Source organism: Saccopteryx bilineata, chromosome 2 (genome assembly GCF_036850765.1).
Source record: "Saccopteryx bilineata isolate mSacBil1 chromosome 2, mSacBil1_pri_phased_curated, whole genome shotgun sequence".
In the NCBI taxonomy this organism is placed as follows: domain Eukaryota; kingdom Metazoa; phylum Chordata; class Mammalia; order Chiroptera; family Emballonuridae; genus Saccopteryx; species Saccopteryx bilineata.
The window spans coordinates 111,528,748-111,549,846 of NC_089491.1; the positions used below are offsets into that span (position 1 = coordinate 111,528,748).

At 36.1% G+C, this 21,099-nt stretch overlaps 1 protein-coding gene across 1 annotated transcript in view; it reads right to left on the reverse strand.

Moving 5' to 3' along the window:
- Window positions 1–720: 720 nt before the first annotated feature.
- The window catches only part of ZDHHC17 (zinc finger DHHC-type palmitoyltransferase 17), a 102,596-nt gene continuing 82,217 nt past the window's right edge, over window positions 721–21,099 (reverse strand). Inside the window, exons 11-17 of the mRNA XM_066257633.1 lie at window positions 18,867–18,989; window positions 17,832–17,894; window positions 14,454–14,547; window positions 13,489–13,572; window positions 8,300–8,457; window positions 7,535–7,629; window positions 721–3,558 (exon numbers count right to left, since the gene is read on the reverse strand). Coding sequence (XP_066113730.1) covers window positions 3,420–3,558; window positions 7,535–7,629; window positions 8,300–8,457; window positions 13,489–13,572; window positions 14,454–14,547; window positions 17,832–17,894; window positions 18,867–18,989 — 756 coding nt within the window. The 3' untranslated portion in view covers window positions 721–3,419. The remainder of the gene's footprint in view (window positions 3,559–7,534; window positions 7,630–8,299; window positions 8,458–13,488; window positions 13,573–14,453; window positions 14,548–17,831; window positions 17,895–18,866; window positions 18,990–21,099) is intronic.

The following is a 21,099-nucleotide window of genomic DNA, read 5'->3' on the forward strand; positions in this document are numbered from 1 at the left end:
GCATTACTTAAAAAAAAAATACTGATTTTTAGAGAATGAGAGAGTGACAGAAACATTGATCTGTTCCACTTAGTTGTGCATTCATTGGTTGATTCCTGTATGTGCCCTGTCCTAGGATTGAACCCACAACCGTGGTGTACTGGGACGACGCTCCAACCAACTGAGCTACCTGGCCAGGGTGGAGGCATTACTTTTGTTATTATAAAATATGAAATTAGTATTAATCCAATGTGAAAATATTTAATACTACTGGGTTCTCAAACCATAATCATGTGAACAGGAAAGGTTTCCTTCATAATTTTTGCTTTTTAAAATTTTCAAATGAAGCTTTCTTTGTCATGCATAGCTTCTCAAGTAATATCAATGTTTGGTAATTTCATTTTCTAATATTTTACTACAGTGTCTTTAAATATAGTTATATTTAAAACTTGGAGATTCATGGCCCTGGAAGATCCTAATTAACTCTACAGAATCCAAGATTCTTACATAAAACTTTAATTTCTCTATGAAAAAAATATTACACAAATACACAAAAAATTGTGGAGCTTTTTTTAGAATACCACCCACCCCCTTTTACTTTTGCCAATTTCTACAGTCTTGCAACTTGAGTCCTAGTTGACTCAGATATAATTATATAATCTTTTCATATCACAGGTACTACAACCAGTGTTTCATCAATTTCTTGAAGTAAATCAAGTAAAATAACAAGCAAGCACACACTTAAGAGTCAATATTTATTCTGATTAATATTTTACAAAATTCTGACTGATTTAATTTAATGTAAGGAGAGCTAATTTATTAAACACTTTACAGGTTTTTCTTCCACAGAGTAACACGGTAAGTAGCAAAATAATACTTGGCACAGTTATAAATAAAGAAAATATAAAATAAAAATATCCTTAGCTTAAGTATAATGATGCTGTTTTATGCCTATTAATATTTCAAACAAATTCCTGGGAAAAACAAAAATATGAAGAAAAAACTTCAAAGGAGATACGCACGTTCAGAATTGAGAAATAGGTTCCTATTTGCTAAATATATCCAATTAAGCTAATACAAACTATTTCCCAAAGGGTCACCTTCATATACAACTTTAGAACTGAGTTAAGTTGGTACCACACACAAGACCTACAAAATAATTAAACAGAAGATACACTGTGCATAGTTGGCTCCTGACTATCTGACCATTTGAGTTACAGATTTCATGGGTACTAGGAGATGGTTAGTACTAAAGCATTAACATTGCTAATATTTTCCATGTAATTATACAGCTAGAGGTTTTTTCTCTATTCAACTGAAAGACATCTATCTCTTCTGCACTGAAAAGAATATTGTACCACAAAGAAAGAACATGGTAACAATATTCTTATCCAAATTAGAAAACCACCATAGCATTTGACTGTTAATAAAAATGTATTCAGTAAAAATTGCAACTGAGTCTTCATGTGAAGTGGCTCAAAATACAAAAAATTAAAACAAATTCTAGGCTTTTATAAATAATTGTAAATTTAAAAATTATCTAAAATTTGCTCCACTTAGTAGTCAAAACTAGTGGAGACATTTGTAGAATTAACCAGTTTTTTACACCCTGACAAAATGGCACAATGCTATTGCCACCCCATATCTTCCCTTTTCAAAAATAAAGTACATATGCCAATTTTCTAATATTAAAACACATATACTAAGGGTAATCTTGATATATGACTTATGGTCAAAGAAACTAGTATATAAAAAGGGTACTTGGAAATACTGAACATCAACTATATACATTTCACTGCTCCTCTTCCTAAGGCAGGGGCGGGTATACCACTAGATTGCTTTCAGACCTGTAATCTGCATTTTACAGGGAATACTAATTTTACCAAGCATCAGACATGCAGTGAACTTGCAGGGTAGAATGCCTATTAACAGCAATATTGAACATCACTAGAAGCTCATTAGTTATCTCCCTTTTCTTTTGGTTGGATAAAATAAAATGAGCAGCTTGAAACACACTAACACATACAAACACACAGAAAAACTATTTGATAAATTATTTATATACAGATACACAATCTTTACACTGGCCCAGGACCTGTCACCAGTCTGAACACCCTTTTCCCACCCTCCCAGCCCATTCCCTCTCACAGGTTACCCACAGGTTGCTCGAACCACAGTTTGCTACAGCACTTAATGAGGACTGAACCAAGTCTCACTCTGTAAACAATATTTATGGAAGCAGTGACTAAGAGTTCACCATGAGTATGAAAATGCTGCAACAAAAATTAATCAGTGCATCACATTTAACAATAAAATCTTTTTTAAACTGTTTCAGACAAAAATTAACAAATTTCAAAACATTCAATATTGAGAAAATTAAAATAAACTTGGGGATTCTTTCTGATAGCTCATATTTTTAAAACCAGAATATACCATTAGCTTTTCTTTTATCATATGTGCTATGTACAGAGATCATGCTCCATCTTGAGCTAAACTCCATCATTTTGTTTATAATTTATTTTGCAGCTCAGAATTTAAAAAGTTTATTCATTTATCTCTACTACTGAGAATCTTGCATTAACTTATTTGTTCTGCTTTTTCTTGAAAATACCTTAACTCTTAAAAATGAGACTGTTTGCACATCAAATTAAATTCTAATTTATACTTTACTGGATAGTGTATGCTCGTATACATTCTATGAGGTGTATCATGCACTTAGTAGGGCTTTTAAGCTTGAACAAAATAGCATGACTTACTATACTCATGCAAGTGTTTTATTATCAGACCATAAAACCTCAGAGCAAGGTTACTACAAATTATTTCACTGAACCAGAAATATATCAGCATTGCAACAGCTGACAGCAATAAAATATTTAAGCACATTTGTCTTGGTGAACATTATTTTCTTGTGCCTTTGAAGATACATCACAGAGGATCCCTAATCAACCACATGATTTTCACCACAGCATTTACATGTACATTCTAAAATGTACATATTATTCTGACTCAATTTAAATCAACTCTCGTGGAATTAAATCCAATATTATTAGATTGTACCATAAAATTTAGCCATATACCATAAATTTAGTTTTAGCAAGACTCAAACATTTCTGATTAGTATCTGTCAACAGAATAAGTTAACTCTTTTTGTGAAAAATGTTATGAGAACAAAACCAAAAAGTTGATTATGTTGTAAATTCCCACATTAAGAACCAGTAAAATTCTTTTTCAGATCTTTACTCTTCCCAGAAGTGGCAGTGTGTTCTGTCCATGTTTACTTTTGTTAATAAAAGTGTTGAAAAAAAGACTGTAAAATTCACTGTTAGCCCTACATATAGCATGCTCTTGTTCAAAGGATGTGGATTCGAGTGTGAGAGAGACACGGACAGACACATTTTCAGGCACCACTTAGCAATATGCTTTATACGATAAAGATGTTGCTACACGAGCTGGTACCCAGATCCTGATATTTGGTCATATTCTATTGTATACTGTCTGGTCCAGTCCACAATAACAGGACGAAAGAGGCCACAGCATCGAAATTCAAAGAAGTCTATAATATTCCTTATACATCCATGGCTTAAGAAAAACCCAAAAAAGAAAAAGAAAAAGTGTAATTAGTACAATAATTTAATATACGTGAGTTTAATATCATTTGGTGGTAAATTTTTTTCCCCTAATCTTAAAAACTCAGGTTACTTGCAAGAACATGTTTATAACTCCATAAACAAACATGTACATTCATTTTTCCTCACAGCTTGGCCAAACCTGGTTTTTCTTATCTCTTTTGCTAATTGAATGGGTTACACAATTACATTTTAAAGTATTCAAATTTGTATTTCATTCTTGTGTCAGTATATTTATTTATTTTTATGACAGAGACAGAGAGAGGGAGACAGAGCAGGACAGATAGGGACAGACAGACAGAAAGGGAGAGAGATGAGAACCATCGATTCTTCGTTGCGGCACCTTAGTTGTTCATTGATTGCTTTCTCATATGTGCCTTGCTTTCTCATATGTGGGGCTACAGCAGAGCGAGTGACCCCTTGCTCAAGCCAGCGACCTTGGGCTCAAGCCAGCGACCTTTGGGGTCAAGTGAGTGATCATGGTTTTATGTCTATGATCCCATACTCAAGCCAGCGACCCCGCGCTCAAGCCGGATGAGCCATGCTCAAGCCAGTAACCTTGGCGTTTTGAACCTGGGTCCTCCACGTCCCAGTCCGATGCTCTATCCACTGGGCCACCGCCTGGTCAGGCAAGATAACAATTTAAAGAAGAAAAGTCCAAGATAAGTTCAGGAAATTTGAGAACAAGAACATCTTTGGAAAAGTAGTCCATTTCACATCTTATATAACTATAGTGTCTGTGGGAGAATTCTCAAAACTACCCAGTTTTGCTTTTAATTAAAAGGCTTGCTTTACTTCCAGAACCACGCAATAATTAGCACTGCAGAAGCTTTAAGGTGGTAGGAAAGTAGCTTAAGTAAAAAAGATAAGTAGCTTAAGTTTTAAATATACATATTTCATATAATTAAGAAACTACTGTTTCTTGGTATCAAATTGAATTCAAATTTTAAGAATGTATGTATAAAGGACAGTCTCTTCAATAAATGAGGCTGGAAAACTGGACAGCCACATGCAAAAGAATGAAACTGGACCATCTTACACCACATACAAAATTAACCTAAAATGAATTAAAGATGCTCATGGAAGACCTAAAACCGTTAAGACTCCTAGAAACAAATACAGGCAGTAACCTCCTTGACATCAGTCTTAGTGATAATTTTTTGAATCTGATACCAAAAGCAAAAGCAGCAAAAGCAAAAATAAGCAAGTGGGACTATATCCAACTGAAACACTTTTGCACAGCAAAGGAGACAACAAACAAAAAGACAATCTACTGAATGGGGGAAAATATTTGCAAATCATATATATCTGATAAGGGATTACCACTCAAAATATATTAAAAAATCTTATAACTCAATAGCAAAAAAAAATCTGATTAAAAATGAACGGAAAATCTGAATAGACTTTTTTCCCAAAGATGACATATAGTACAAATGGCCAAAAGGTATGACATAAAAAGATGTTCAACATCACTAATCATCAGAAAAATGCAAATTAAAACCACAGTAAGATATAACTCATACTTTTTAGAATGACTATTACTCAAAAAATACTAGAAACAGCAAGTTCTGGTGATGATGTGCAGAAAAGGAACCCTGATCAATGCTGGTGGGAATGCAGCCTGGGATAGCCACTGTGAGAAGCCGTATAAAGTTACCTCAAAAAATTAAAAATAGAACTGCCTTATGTTCCAGATTCCACTTCTGATCTGAAGAAACCCAAAACACTAATGAAGAAAGAATACATGCACCCCTATGTTCACTGTAGTGTTATTTACAAGAGCCAAGATATGAAAACAACTTAGGTATCCATCGATGGATGGATGAATAAAGAAAATGTAGTACATACAGAGAAAAGCAAATACCATATGCTATCACTTATATGTGGAATCTAGACAAAGAAACAAAGAAATACAGCAGTAGAGCGTCGGCCTGGCGTGCAGGGGACCCGGGTTCGATTCCCGGCCAGGGCACATAGGAGAAGCGCCCATTTGATTATCCACCCCCACCCCCTCCTTCCTCTCTGTCTCTCTCTTCCCCTCCCACAGCCAAGGCTCCATTGGAGCAAAGATGGCCCGGGTGCTGGGGATGGCTCCTTGGCCTCAGCCCCAGGTGCTAGAGTGGCTCTGGTTGCGGCAGAGCGACCCCCCGGAGGGGCAGAGCATCGCCCCTGGTGGGCATGCTGGGTGGATCCCGGTCGGGCACATGCGGGAGTCTGTCTGACTGTCTCTCCCCGTTTCCAGCTTCAGAAAAATACAAAAAAAAAAAAAAAGAAAAGAAACAAAGAAATAAACAAACAAGATCCAAGTTCATACAGAGAGCAGTGGCCAGAAGCAAGGGGTGAGAGAGTGGGAAAATGGGTAGAGGATCAAAAGGTACAAACTTCCAGTTACAAAATAACTGAAATAAGTTATTATAAAGAAGTTCTGGGTATATAATGTACAACATAATAATGATAGTTAATATTGTATTGCATATTTGAAAGCTGCTGAGGTAAGCTCTCATCACAAGAAAAAAAATTTAACTACGTATGGTGACAGATGTTCACTAGACGCATGTGGTGATCATTTTGCAATGTATACAAATATCAAATCATTATGTTGTACATCTGAAACTAATATGCCAATTATACCTCAATTATCGATATTTACATCTATTTATATACATAATTTATAATTAAGCATGTGGGAATTTGTGTCATTCAGAGAATAAATAAATTAACATGTATAGAAAAGTAGTAACTGCCCTAGAATATGGGAAATTTCCCTAAATATGAATTTCAATTGCCGTATTTTTATTTATTTATTTATTTATTTATTTATTTATTTAAGAGACAGAGTCAGAGAGAGGGATAGATAAGGACAGACAGGAATGGAGAGAGATGAGAAGCATCAATCATCAGTTTTTCGTTGAGACACCTTAGTTGTTCATTGATTGCTTTCTCATATGTGCCATGACCATGGACCTTCAGCAGACCCAATAACCCCTTGCTCGAGCCAGCGACCTTGGGTCCAAGCTGGTGAGCTTAGCTCAAATCAGATGAACCTGCGCTCAAACTAGCAAACTCAGGGTCTCAAACCTGGGTCCTCTGCATCCCAGTCCGACGCTCTATCCACTGTGCCACCACCTGGTCAGGCCCAATTGCCGTATTTTTAAAAATCTTATTTTACTTCTCTGGATATATTATTTTTTGAATAAAAATTTATAAATTGATAGGCAGTTGAAAGATCAAATACTAATGTTAATAGGCAATAAAATTTGAATTGTGCCCTGGCTGGTTGGCTCAGTGGTAGAGCGTCGGCCTGGCGTGTGGAGATCCCGGGTTCGATTCCCAGCCAGGGCACACAGGAGAAGCGCCCATCTGCTTCTCCACCCCTCCCCCTCTCCTTCCTCTCTGTCTCTCTCTTCCCCTCCCGCAGCCCAGGCTCCATTGGAGCAAAGATGGCCCGGGCACTGGGGATGGCTCCTTGGCCTCTGCCCCAGGCGCTAGTGTGGCTCTGGTTGCAACAGAGCGACGCCCCGGAGGGGCAGAGCGTCGCCCCTGGTGGGTGTACCAGGTGGATCTGGGTCGGGTGCATGCGGGAGTCTGTCTGACTATCTCTCCCCGTTTCTAGCTTCAGAAAAATACAAAAAAAAAAAATTGAATTGTACAATTAAGAAGAAGAATATTACAAATTTATAGTTAATGTGATAAATTCTAAAGTTATGGTAAACTAACCAATGTTACATCTGCCTGAAATCTAGAATTCAGTAGGATTTATAAGCTCTTTTGTATACTGCTAAGAAAAAGAAGTATTTTCTGTTTAATATCTTATTGCCATACCTAAAGAAAACATTTCTCTTTAATGTATCCCCTAGGATAACTGCTTGATTTGGTTAAGGAAATTTATATGCCAACGGAAAATAATAAATTTCTAAATATGTACGTACTTGAATGGGCTTTCAATAGATGTTGTTGTGACTTTAAAGTGCTTGTATCTTCTGGCATTCATTCTTTCATTTGTAGTAATACCTAAACATGATATCTAGGAGATAAGGAAAAGCAAACCATTAATTCTATGAATAATTACTGTAAATAAGTTAATTCTCAAGAAAATCAAGATGGAGAGAAAAATGATGAAGTCTGTTTTAGGATTTCCATCAAGATATTATCAAGCTACTTTCTATAATATCATTTTGACTCCATGAGTCAAATGGGAAAAATATTTAAAAAACAGGTTATCTGGTATAGTGCATGAGGAGAGATGAACACTTATGTACACAGACCACCTCTCCACCAGCCCTTTAAAAGTGAGTTTTTAAAAAATCCTTAATTTAATACAAGACAAATAAATATTGGTGTTTGTGGGTAATAAAACATTACTATTAAAACAAATACAAAATTAATGGCATCATCATTCTAAGCTCACAATTATATACAATTGGATGTATTTGAATCAGGAAAACCTAACATAAAAAGTTCTGTCAAGAGTCGTATTCAAAGTCAAAAGTTCATAAGAAAAAAAATAAATAAATAAAAACAGGCAGGAGAGAAGGAAGGAAAGAAAAGTAGAAAGGAAAAGTAAATTAAAATTTTGTTCCTTGAAATATGTATAAAAGTGGGTAGAAAAAGAATACATTATTATCGTTTAAACAAGGAGTAAACATTTGTTTTCAGTTAGTACACTAAAGAACAAATAATGCACCTGCACATACCTGGTACATCTGACACATAAGTAATACAGCCACCCACATGAAATGAAAAACACTGTTCAGAAACATCCAGAACATCCAAGGTGAACATGTGGCAATTTGAGTAATGTATGTCCAAAACCCATCCTTGGTGTAAGTGGTCTCACAGTGGACTCCCCAGTCTAAAATCAGAAATGAAATACTCACATTTACTCAATAATCATTGAAGCACCTTGTGTAGACATTTGTGGTAGGCATCACTTAAAAAACAAAAGATATGATCCACGAGTCTAGCTTTTGTTAATAACTTTCAATGCACATTTTTTATACTCTTAAATAATCCCATTATACATTAGTAAAAAAACCCCATCAAATCAGCAATGGAAAGAGCAGCAGCCAACATTAAAAAAATACTGTACTATAACAATACACAGTTTTTATTTCATGGCTACTATATACATATATTTGAGGACATAGCCTCCTTTTCTATTAGGAAAATAACAGATATTATATCATTCTTAATATCTGTGGGAGTGGAAGGACTAAGAACTAATCCTTCCAAAACTTATTTTTTAAAGTGGGTGAACCAGCCATTGGTTTCATTGATCTTTTATATATATATATTTTTAGAAACTATTACATTTATTTCTGTTCTGATCTTTATTATTTCCTTTCTTCTACTCACTTTGGGCTTTGTTGGTTGTTCTCTTTCTAGTTCCTTTAAATGTTGTTATATTGTTTATTTCAAATTATTCTTGTTTCTTAAGGCAGACCTATAATGCTATGAATTTCCCTCTTAAGACTGCTTTCACTGTCCCATAGATTTTTGGTTGCTGTGTTCTTCCAATTGTTTCAAGGTATCTTGATTTCTTTCTTGATCTGATTGTTGACCCATTCATTGTTTAGTAACATGTTCTTTAGCCTCCATATCTTTATGTTTTTTTCAGGTTTTTTCCTGTTATTGGTTTCTAGTTTTACACCATTATGATTCAAGAAGATGCTTGATGACTTCAATCTTATTAAGTTGACTGAGACTTGTTTTGTGTTCTAACGTAGTCTATCCTAGAAAATGTTCCATGTACACTTGAAAAAAAATGAATATTCTGCTGTTTGGGTGTGAAATGCTCTGAAAATATCAATGAAATCCATCTGATCTACTGTGTCATTTAGAGCTACTGTTTCCTTGTTGGTTTTCTGTCTGGAAGATCTACTACTAATGTCAATGCGGTGTTAAATCCTCTTCTATGACTGTATTACTGTGAATCTCTCCTTTTATGTCCATCAAGATTTGTTTTACATATTTAGGTTCTCCTATGTTGGGGGCATAAATGTTTACAAGGGTTATATCCCCTTGCTGGACTGCTCCCTTTATCATTATGTAGTTACCTTCTTTGTCTCTTAGGACAATCTTTGTTTTAAAGTCTATTTTATCAGATATAAGTATTGCTACTCCAGCTTTTTAAAAAATTTCCATTTGAATGAAATATCTCTTTTCATCCCTTTACTTTTAGTGTGTGTATTTTTTTGGTTTGAGTTGGGTCTTTTGCAGACAGAATATACATCAATCTTCTTATCAATTCAGCTACCTTGTCTTCTGATTAGCACATTTAAGCCATTTATATTTAAAGTGATTATTGGTAGGTATGTATTTGCCACTTCTTTTAATTATGTTTCTGTTTCTATACCACTCCCCAACTTCTTCTAAAAGGACCTTTTTACATTTCTTGTATTACTGCTTTGGTGGTAACAAACTCTTTTAGCTTTTTCTTGTCTGAAAAGCTCTTTATTTTTCCTTGAATTTTTTGGAGATGTTGAGGGGGCGGGGGGCTGCATTTGGGGCAATACTAGAATCTATGTAAACATAATAAATTAAAATCAATAAAAAAACAGAGAAGCATTACTATATTAAATTAAGTAAACAAATAGTGAGTTTGAAATCCTAAAAAAAAAAATGTTTATTTTATTGACTTTTATAGAGAGAAAGGGAGAGAGCAGGAGAGAGATAGAAACATCTGTTTCTGTATGTGCCCTGACTGGGGATTGAACCCATAACCTCTGCACTGCAGGATGATGCTCTAACCCAGTGGTAGTCAACCTGGTCCCTACTGCCCACTAGTAGGCGTTCCAGCTATCATGGTGGGTGGTAGCGGAGCAACCAAAGTATAAATAAAAAGATAGATTTAACTATAGTAAGTTGTTTTATAAAGATTTATTCTGCCAAACAGCGAAAATCTGACATTAAGTACTTGGTAAGTAATTATTATTATATGCTTTAACTTGCTGTAACTCTGCTTTATAAATTTTATAAAGTTACTTCCCTACTTTGTAAATCACCATTACTGTGGAACGGGTGGGTGGTTAGAAAATTTTACTACTGAGATACAAAAGTGGGCAGTAGGTATAAAAAGGTTGACAACCCCTGGTCTAACCAATTGAGCTATCCGCCCAAGTCTTAGTTGTAGGTCCTTGCTTCTCATCACTTTGAATATTTCATGCCAATCCCTTCTGGCCTGGAATGTTTCTGTGTTTCTGTTGAGAACTCAGCTGACATTCTTATGGGAGCTCCTTTATAGGTAACTGTCTTTCCTTTGCTACTTTTAAGATTTTCTCTTTGTCTTCTACTTTTGACATTTTAATTATGATGTGTCTTGCTGTGAGCCTCTTTTGGTTCATCTTGTTTGGGACTCTCTGAACTTCCTGGACTTTTTCCTTTAACAAGTTAGGAAAATTTTCTGTCATTGTTTCTTTAAATAGGGTTTCAATTCCTTATTCTCTTTTCTCCTTCTGGTACCACTATGATACAGATGTTCCAACCTACTGTTTATTCCTTCTAGTGTATTTTTCACTTTGGATACTTTATTCTTCATTTCTGGTTTTGTTTTATTTTTTTTAATGGTTTTTATGCCTTTTTTATATTTACTATATCTTTGTTTAAGTTCTCACTGATTTCATCCATTCTTCCCCTAAGTTCTTTGAACTCTATGTCTGGGAAATTGCTTGCCTCAACTTCATTTAGTTCTTTCCTGGAGATTTCTCCTGTTCTTTCATTTGGGGCATGTTTCTTTGTCAACTCATTTTGGCTGCCACTTTGTGTTTGTTTCTATGTATTAGGTAGTTATGCTATAACTCTGTTTTGTTAGGACGGTCTTATGTAACAGGTATCCAACAGGTACCCTGTTAGACCCCAGGATCACTGTGAGGGGTTCTCCATGAATATCCTTTGTGTGGGTTATGTGGACCCTCCTGTTGTAATTGAGGTTTGACTTCTATTGGTCCATGGGCGCATAGTATTGACCCTCAGGCTGCCTAACGTTGGGGATCAACCTTGACCACAGTGTATGAGCTATTGTGTAGGTGCTGACCACAGAGTGAAATTAACCTTGGAAGATTTTGGTGTCTGCCAAGACCTCTCTTTGGATATACTTGTCAAACTAATTGGATCCTGCTCTGATGTTGGCTTAAGGTAATGTCCACTAAGTGTGTTGTTTGGATGGACTCTGGTGCAAGCCAATGTAAGGTGCTGCCTGTGACTGGTCCTAAGGATACCTGTTTGGAGCTACAAAGTGATCCAGTTTGTGGCTGCATCTGCTGGGCCTGGGTGTATAATGAGAAGGATCAAGCTGTGTCTTAAAGCAGGTCTCTGCTAGCATCAAATCTGGAGGTAGGTCAACAAAACACCCAAGGCACCTCAAGATCCACCTCCACTTACCTCTGCCTGCTAGCTGCCTTTTAGGTTCAGACACTAAAAGAGCCTCTGCCGGTACTCGAGTTGCATGCAATAGGTTCTCAGTGAGTCACCAGGTAGGGGCAAGAGGTCTTCACCAGATTCATACAAATTCAAACCTGGTGTCAGTGGTGGGTCTGAGGCCACTAAGCATATGCCCCAGGGTATGCTAAGTCTAGATGTCACCTGCTGGGTGCTTACATATCTTTGTTGTGGGCGGGGTCTCAGGAAGTCATCAGGGTGAGGCCAGCAGAATTTATCAGGCCCAAAAAGACCAAGATTTGGCCAGGTGAAGGATGTGCAAGGGAAAAATTCCCCGTCCTACAGCCCCACAACTCAGTCTGTCCCAGGTACTGCCAGGAGCTTGATCTTAACAGAGCAGGACCACCAGGAGACAGCAGAGGGGGAGGTGCTGGTCAGGCTTGGGGGAAGTTGGGGGGTGTGGCTCCTGTTCCAAAGTCCCACCACTCAGCCTGTTCAGGATTCTGTCCAGACTTTAGTAGGATAGAGCCACCAGGAGTTGAGAAGGTGGGACCACTGGGAGGACAGAGAGTGGGGTTAGCAGATCTCCTGCAAGCACGAGATATGAATCAGGTTCACAGGAAACGAGGGAAAATGGCTCCTGCCACTAAGCCACAAACCCCAGCCTCCCTCACATGGCTCCAGTCCACTCTGCCCTCTCTCCCTGGAGCTCAGGGTGAGTGAGTATGAATGAAATTTTGTGCACTGGCCCTTTAAGAAGGCACCTGTGTTTCTAGCAGACATCCGTCTCTTCCAGGAGCACAGAATCTCTGCTGATTTTCATAGGCAGATGTTATGTGGGTACCTCTTCCCAGAGGAACCTTTGCAGCTGAGATGTCCCTCCCAAATCTCAGCTGCCACCCTTCAGAGTGGGGCCAGCCTTTTACACGTCTCCATACTTCCTACCAGTTTTGATGTGGCTTCTTCCATAAATCCTTGGTTATAAGACTTCTCGTCAGCTAGTCTTTACTTGGTTATTCAGGCTGACTGCTCTATAATTTAGTTATAATTCCACTTTGGTCCTGGGAGGAGATGAGTGTAGCTTCCACTTATTCTGCCATCATCTTGGATCTCAAGTTCTCTGCAAACTTAACTTTAACTATCTTTTTCCAATTATTTGGTAAAAAAAAGAGCAACTAGTACAATCATAATACCTTTACCACTAGAATAAAGCAAGCAAGTGATGCAAAAAAATGATGTATTTAACCCAGAAACTTTTCAAAGCCTATTGAGCCAACACATTTTTTCAGGAGATACACGTATTAAAAGGTAGTCAGTGATAATTCTATTGCTTATACTATAGGTTGAACATGTTTTATAATTTTATTATTTGTTTTTTTCTTTATGCTTCATTGCAGTGAGGGGCCCCAAAACATAATTTTTAGTTGACATTTGTCATCATATTTTTTTGTTAATATTGTAAGCAAACATTTGTGTTTCAAGAAGAGAAAAAACTAATTGTACTCACAAGAAATACAACCATAAATCATCCAGCAGATCATAAAAAGTAAAAAAAACAGGTAGCCCATAAAATATCTATGGTTGCCTGCACCTATAGAACAACACAGAAGAAATTTTTTTCAGTTAAGAAAAAACAACTGGAAACACACCTAGGGTGGGAAGAGTTGGGAAGAGGGAGGGACTGTCATGAAAAGTATGATACAACTTAGAAAATATCAAACAAATTAATTTTAGTAATGTTCTTCAAGAAAATTAATGTTTTAATTAAAGTTTTAATATAAGAATACTTATAATTATACATAATGATGTGATGGCTGCAAAAATATTCATTCTGAAGGCAAGAGTCCCAATGATTCAAATAAGTCACAATTCTGAGTTTACTGCTACTGTTTGTTTTGTGATATTTAAAATATCCTGATTTTAGCTTTATTTTTATAAACTTTATAATCCAACTTTTCAAAGGCTTTTCTCCAAGAGTTACACAATCTTTGTAATGTTTCCCTGCTGTCACCTCATAAATCTCCAGGGCCATCTCTCAGATCGCTCAGTTCATCTCCTCAGACTATACTATTATTGAACACCAAAGTATGGAGAGTTCTCATCTGTCATTCTTCTCTGACTCTGTACATATTACCCTTTCAAACATTTTATTGCCTTACTTTCTCTAGTTTAAAAAAAATACTACCTGCCTCCTTTTCAATTTCACTATTATCCAATGAAACAAAAAAGGAGAGTAGGCACCAAAAGAAATTGATAGAGAAATGAAATCAATCTTTTCTAGATACTAATTTTATAGTCCCTCCCCCCTCTCAAGAGTTGTTATTTTGTCAACCAGAAGATAATTAGGGGGGTGGGGGAGTGTAGTAAGGTCCAGGAATAAACTTTCAACTATCTACTTTAATATTGTACTTTATTAATTACCTAGAATAACTTAAATAAACAATATGTTTAGAAATTACTAATAAAACTTACCTACACAGTTACCCACCCATGGGCAATGATGATCAAATTTCGCTATACAACGGTTGCATACACCACAATGTTTGGACCTCACTGGTTTCCGTATCTGTTAACAGGCATGTTAAAAGATTATGAGAGGCACTATACCTTGGAGGGGAAAGCAGAACTTGTATTTTCTCAAAAGACAATTATAAAAAAATAAATATCTTTAAAGAAAGGATTATACCAAGACTTCCAAAGGTTAAAAAAAAAATTCAACTGCAACAACAAAGATGAAAAGAATAAAGCTACTCTAGAATATAAATAAACTCTTAAAGAGTAAAACCATCAATTTGCAAGTGATTAAGAATCAAAAGCTCAATTTGCTGTTTGGATGAATGGCACTATATTTAATTCATATCCTTCAAATTTCTGAATAATAAAAGCATCATTCTTCAGGCTTCTAAATGAAAATTTACTGTGATTAATGGTCTGATATTAGTTGTTTTTTAATAAAATAAAATTGTTCTTTAGTAAAAGGAAGGTAAAGTTAGAGGGAATAAAAGCTTTTAAAATCAAAATCATTTCATATGAGCCTTCCCAAAGTTAACAAATCTAGCAAAAAATGTAAGTAGACATATTTATGTCTCTTAAAGTGCTTCCTGAGATCTCAGATTAAGGTACAGCATGTACCCTAATGAAATGTATAGCCATATCTAAGAAAGTACAACATGCTTAGGAAGTTTAGGTAGTCCCTACTTCATGCAAAACAAAATATAAAATACATTATTCAGCTCTTGACAGGCAATAAAGAGTTCATGTTTATAATGTCTTATTGTTTTAATTATTTTATTTTATTTTTCATTAAGTGAGTAGTAGGGAGGCAGAGAGACAGATTCCTGCATGCGCCCAGACCAGGATCCACCTGGCAAGCCCCCTACGGAGTGATGCTCTGCCCATGTGGGTCTGTTCCTCTGTTGCTCAGCAACCAAGCTATTTTAGCACCTGAGGCAAGGCCATGGAGCCATCCTCAGTGCCAGGGGCCAACTTGTTCCAAAAGAACCATGGCTGCATGGCTGCAGGAGGGGAAGAGAGATATATAGAGAAAAGAAGGGGAGGGGTGGAGAAGCAGATGGTCCTGTGTGCCCTGACCAGGAATCAAACCTAGGACATCCACATGATGGGCCAACCTCTACAACTGAGCCAACCGGCCAGGCATGTTTTAATTATTGTAAAATGTTTTACTCTATAATATCTAAACCAGTCAAATGAATATATGAACTCAGTAGTAACCTTCAAAGGACTGGTAGTCCCAATGCTGAATATATGACAAAAGCTAGATTTATTAACCTATGCCAGAAACAAAATTTGTAATATCCTTCATTGGTGTTTCAACAAAAGCACTGCCATTTCCCCAATAGCCTGCATAAGGTTATACACTATTCTGAGGTACTAAGAAAAAAATATAGGTGGACTATGCAGTTCCTACATGTACTAGTGTGATCTGTGGATCAAAGAAAAGGGTAACTTATTTTTTACCACAGATAATGAGACCATATCTATTTTGGAGAAAGCAGTAGAATATATCAAACAAATTTTACCCCCACTTATAACTCTCAGCCACATTTCCCCTTCACTTAGAATTCTGAACCCAAGACTGACAAAGGCTCCCGGTCCCTGGTCAGTTGCCTCAGTGGCTAAAGCATCCATCTAGCATATGGATGCCCTGGGTTCAATTCCTCCAGTCAGCACACAGGAGAAGCGACCATCTATTTTTCTCCCCCCCTCTCTCCCCCTCCTCCCTTTCTTCACCTCCCTCAGCCAGGGGCTCAACTTGTTAGAGTGCCGGCCCTAGGCGCTAAGCATAACTCGGTTGGTCTGAACTTGTCAGCCTCAGATGCTAAGAATAGCTTGGTTGATTCAAGCATCAGCCCCAGACGGGGGGGGGGCACCGGGTGGATCCTGGTCAGGGCACATGCAGGAGTCTGTCTCACTATCTTCACTCCTCAAAAAAAAGAAAAGAAAAGAAAAGAAAAAAAACCAACACAGGTTCCTGAATATAGTGATCTCTTCCTCAGTTCACTTACAAAGTAATTATTTTTAAAGAAATTCTGATCTACACTGTGTCTTCTTAGAAACTTATCTGTTTAACAAAGTGAAGGATACCCATATAATGACAAATACCTCTGTCAATTTAAATCATTTTATAATACATATACTTTTACTTTATAACACCAAATTATCTATCCTGAAGTACACTGCTTACAATAATACATAATGAAATGTTTATGCTATGACAAAAATATACTTGTTCTTGCCATTAAATATTTGTTTACCAATAAAACTGTATTGAGTAACTCTATAAAAAATTTGTTTGCCACATGGCAAAAACATCAGTAATGCATTCTTGACTTTATGGGACAGAATAGTATTTCCACAGAACAGCAAACTATAAAAACATGCTATATGCTAAGAATGCCAATCATGTAAATAACATATTGTAAAGTATAGAAACAAAAACCTTTTCAGAGAATGCTTGAAATACAAAAAGTCTAGTCAGCACCCTAAAGTTGCTACCAAAGTACAGCAGTATACATTCAAAATCATGACTGTATGTTCAAAGAATATCGAGTGATAACAATTTAAGAATCTATAGCAACAGAGCCCAGTTTCAAAAACTCATTCTATAATCCTAAACTAAGTTAACTTTTTTTTATCATTCAAATGTTAAGTCATTACTTCAGTTGCAACATATAACCAAAAGGTACAAAAGAGCATTTAGTCTCACATATATTTTGAGGATATTTCAATTTCCATGTAGACAAACATGGTAACCATTGAGGAATTTACACATTTTTCACAAGAATTATAAAAATTAAGCAGAAAATAATTAAAACAAATAATGTTATCTATAGAAATCTGATGTCTATAAATATATGTCAATATTATCACAGCTGATTCCATAAGTAAGTTATTTAATTTCACATATATTTTATCTATAACATGGTTATGACAATTTTTAATATCATAGAAAAATAGTGCTCAAAGGTGCATAAACATTGTAATACAGACTGATGTAGTTAGAAAAATACAGTATTAGCGATCATCCTAATCATCTTTGATTTTAAAGACTTTATTACTTAGTTTTCTATTTGTTAAGTTACATTTTAAGAGAGAAAGAGAGTAAGAATGAATACAAATAAATAGCATCTCTGAATCAAAACTATAGTCAAGTTCTACCACCAGGGGGAATAAGCACACTGGGAAGAAGACATTGTTTTACCATCTTTCACTTTTCTGAAAGGTGTGAAATGTGCTCAGCAAAAGAAACTGTTCTCTTTGCTCCCCACACCTATGCTATGCCACTGCCAGGGAAGAGGATAGATAGAAGAGTGAAGGAAAAAATACTACCAAACAGGTACTGCAGAATATACTGAGGTCCAGGCTTCCTGTCTCTGCAAGTTCAACTATTGTCTGTGAATTAAAAAATATATATATTTTATTCAAAACTGAACAATGTTCACCAACTATTATGCCATCAATATCAATTAATAAACATAATATTAACTTTTAATTAACTAATGTTTTCATCTCAAAAAAAAATCTCTACTTCTGCTGGTTCATCACAGTATGAATATAGGAATTTTATTTCTTGGATATATGAAAAGGCAACCGTAAACTTAGTTATGGGAATATTCGTCTGAGAATGAAACTAAGTTACCTACCCTTAGAGCTGGTCTGTATAGGCTTTGATTAAGACATGAAAATAAACCTAAATCCTGAATCTTCAGAATTAGATTAGGACTAAGAAAACCTCACTAACCAATTATCAGCAATACTGTCTGAAGATCTGTAACATAAGAGTAGCAATCTCTAGCCTGGACAGAGGGGAGGTCATAAAAGCACGCTAGTGTTTTACCCTATTGTAGGCAGAGAGAATTCATCAGGATTTGTTTTGTTTATAAAAACTGGATAAAATAGCACTTAAAATAAGTCCAATTCTCTACTTACATGACATCTTTAGATTATAAATTTGGTTTCCTAAGTACCAGTGTTACAGGTGAGGGGTGCCCTGGATCATATATACAAAAATTTCAGTTACTGGGATGACAGATCTATACTATCAACCAATTTATTGATCTTCCAATTTCTAGTCATTCAACGAATATTTACTGAATGCATATTATTTGAAGGTTTATAGAGATGTTTAAAATACTGTATTCAACCCATATTGCAATCACTAGCCTTATAAATAAGAGAAATATAACATTATAAAATGTCATAGAAGTGTTAGGACAAGCAGAAGAGCACCAACTATACATCTCAGTTTGGTTTGAAACTTCTTTAAATTCTAAACAGTTTCTTACTTTGTTCTCTAATGTCTGCTATAACTACCAATAATCTGGCAGTGAAACACATGTGACTAGTTAGATTGTGTCCTGCTACCTTTTTCTTTTGTTCTTCTGTTGCTTTAATTATCCCTGGGTCTGACTTCCAAGATTTCCCGAAATTGTAGAAAAGTGCAACACTATTGGCAAGAAATGGAAGATGGATAAATAAAAAGTTGAGATGTAACTAAAGTTAAGGAATCTAAAAAGGCCATGATAAATGAGTTCATCTTATAGGTAAATTTATAATCCATAAAATTTTACCACAAAAATCCACCTACCAATAAAAAATACAAGCTGGCTTACATATGACATCAAAATAAATTACATCTACTATCTAAAGCTGTTTTATTTATTACATGAAAACAGATTATTACATCTACTATACAAGCTGGTTTATCTATTACATGAAAAGATATATGTTCATAACTAAGTATAAAAAATAAAAATGTGAATTCTTTATAAACTTCAAATATATTCTTATAATACTTAATTTTAGAGAGGAAGAGAGAGAGAAACACTAACTTTTATTCCATTTATATGTATTCATTGGTTGATTCTTGTATGTGCCCTGACTGAGGATCAAACCCACAACTTTGCATAGGGGGATGATGCTCTATCTAACCAACTGTGCTACCCAGCAGGGCAATTCTTTATAAAACTATAAATCATGTAGGTTTATCTGACACGTTTTAAAGTCAGTGAATACACTAAACATTCAATGAATGTATCATTTTAAAATAATTATTCCTTTGGACAAAAATGAGGAATTTCTTATGTTCAAAGCTATTAACGTATTACTTTATTTATATGTATGAAAATCTTTAGAAAGCTACCACTTTAAAGACTGCTTTCAAATTCTCTCCATTGTTTTTTTTTTAAAACATTCAAGGTGACCTTAACTTTATTTATTTTTTTTTAATATTTTATTTATTGATTTTTAGAGAGAAGGAAGAGAGAGAGAGAGAGAGAGAGAGAGAGAGAAAGGGGAGGAGGAGGAAGCATCAACTCCCATATGTGCCTTGACCAGGCAAGCCCAGGGTTTCGAACCGGCAACCTCAGTGTTCCAGGTCGACGCTTTATCCCACTGCGCCACCACAGGTCAGGCTGACCTTAACTTTAGAAAAGGTTTTTAAAGTTGCTTAAAACAAATAGTTTCTATGGTCACATTTTCCTATCTAATGAAAATATTAAAAAATGTACTAGGCATTTATAAAAATAACTAATCAAAGACTTCGGGTGCTGGGGATGGCTCCTTGGCCTCTGCCCCGGGCGCTAGAGTGGCTCTGGTCGCGGCAGAGCGACCCCCCCCCCCCCAGGGGCAGAGCATCGCCCCCTGGTGGGCAGAGCGTCGCCCCTGGTGGGCGTGCCGGGTGGATCCCGGTCGGGCGCATGTGGGAGTCTGTCTGACTGTCTCTCCCCGTTTCCAGCTTCAGAAAAATAATAAAAAAAAAAAAAATTTATATAGGTAGAAGTATCATATAACAATTTTATAAGATTTTTGGACATTATCACAGATATATACTGTTCACATTTCTTACAAAGCACAGAAAAAGAACAGCTTTTATTTTTCTTTAAGCAAGAGATGAGACACACAGGAAGGCAGAGAGATGAGAGGCATCAACTCATAGTTGCAACACCTTAGTTTTTCATTGGTTGTTTCTCATACGTGCCTTTAACAGGTGGGTGGAAGGGCTCCAGCTGAGCCAGTGACCCTTTGCTCAAACTAGCAACTTTGGGCTTCAAGCCAGAGATCTTGCGGCTTAAGCCAGCGACCATGGGGTCATGACTATGATTCCACGCTCAAGCCAGCAACCCTATGTTTAAGCCAGTGACCTCGCCGTTCAAGCTGGCAACCCTGGGGGTTTCAAACCTCGGTCCCTCAGCATCCCAGGTGGATGCTCTATCCACTGTGCCACTACCTGGTCAGGTAAGAACAGGATCTTGAATAAAATAATCCTATGTGTTTGGTAAATAGCAAAACACTAAATAACCACATAAAATACAGGAGAAAAAAAAGAGTTAACTATTATTACCTGAAAGTAATTTTTCTTTCTCCACTCCATTTCTCCCAACTTTCACCATCTTTATTTCAGAAAATGTGCCAGTATAGAGGAGTAAATAGAAAGTCAAATTTTCAGCTGTTTCAACAGCTAAAAATCTCCTGAGAATAAAGCTGGGTAAATCTATGTGCAAAGAATGCTGAAACCTGGCATTTTTCAGGGGTAGTACCTTTACTAAACTACTACAGTTTCAAAAAAGTGCTAACATGTAAATAAGCAGGTCAGATT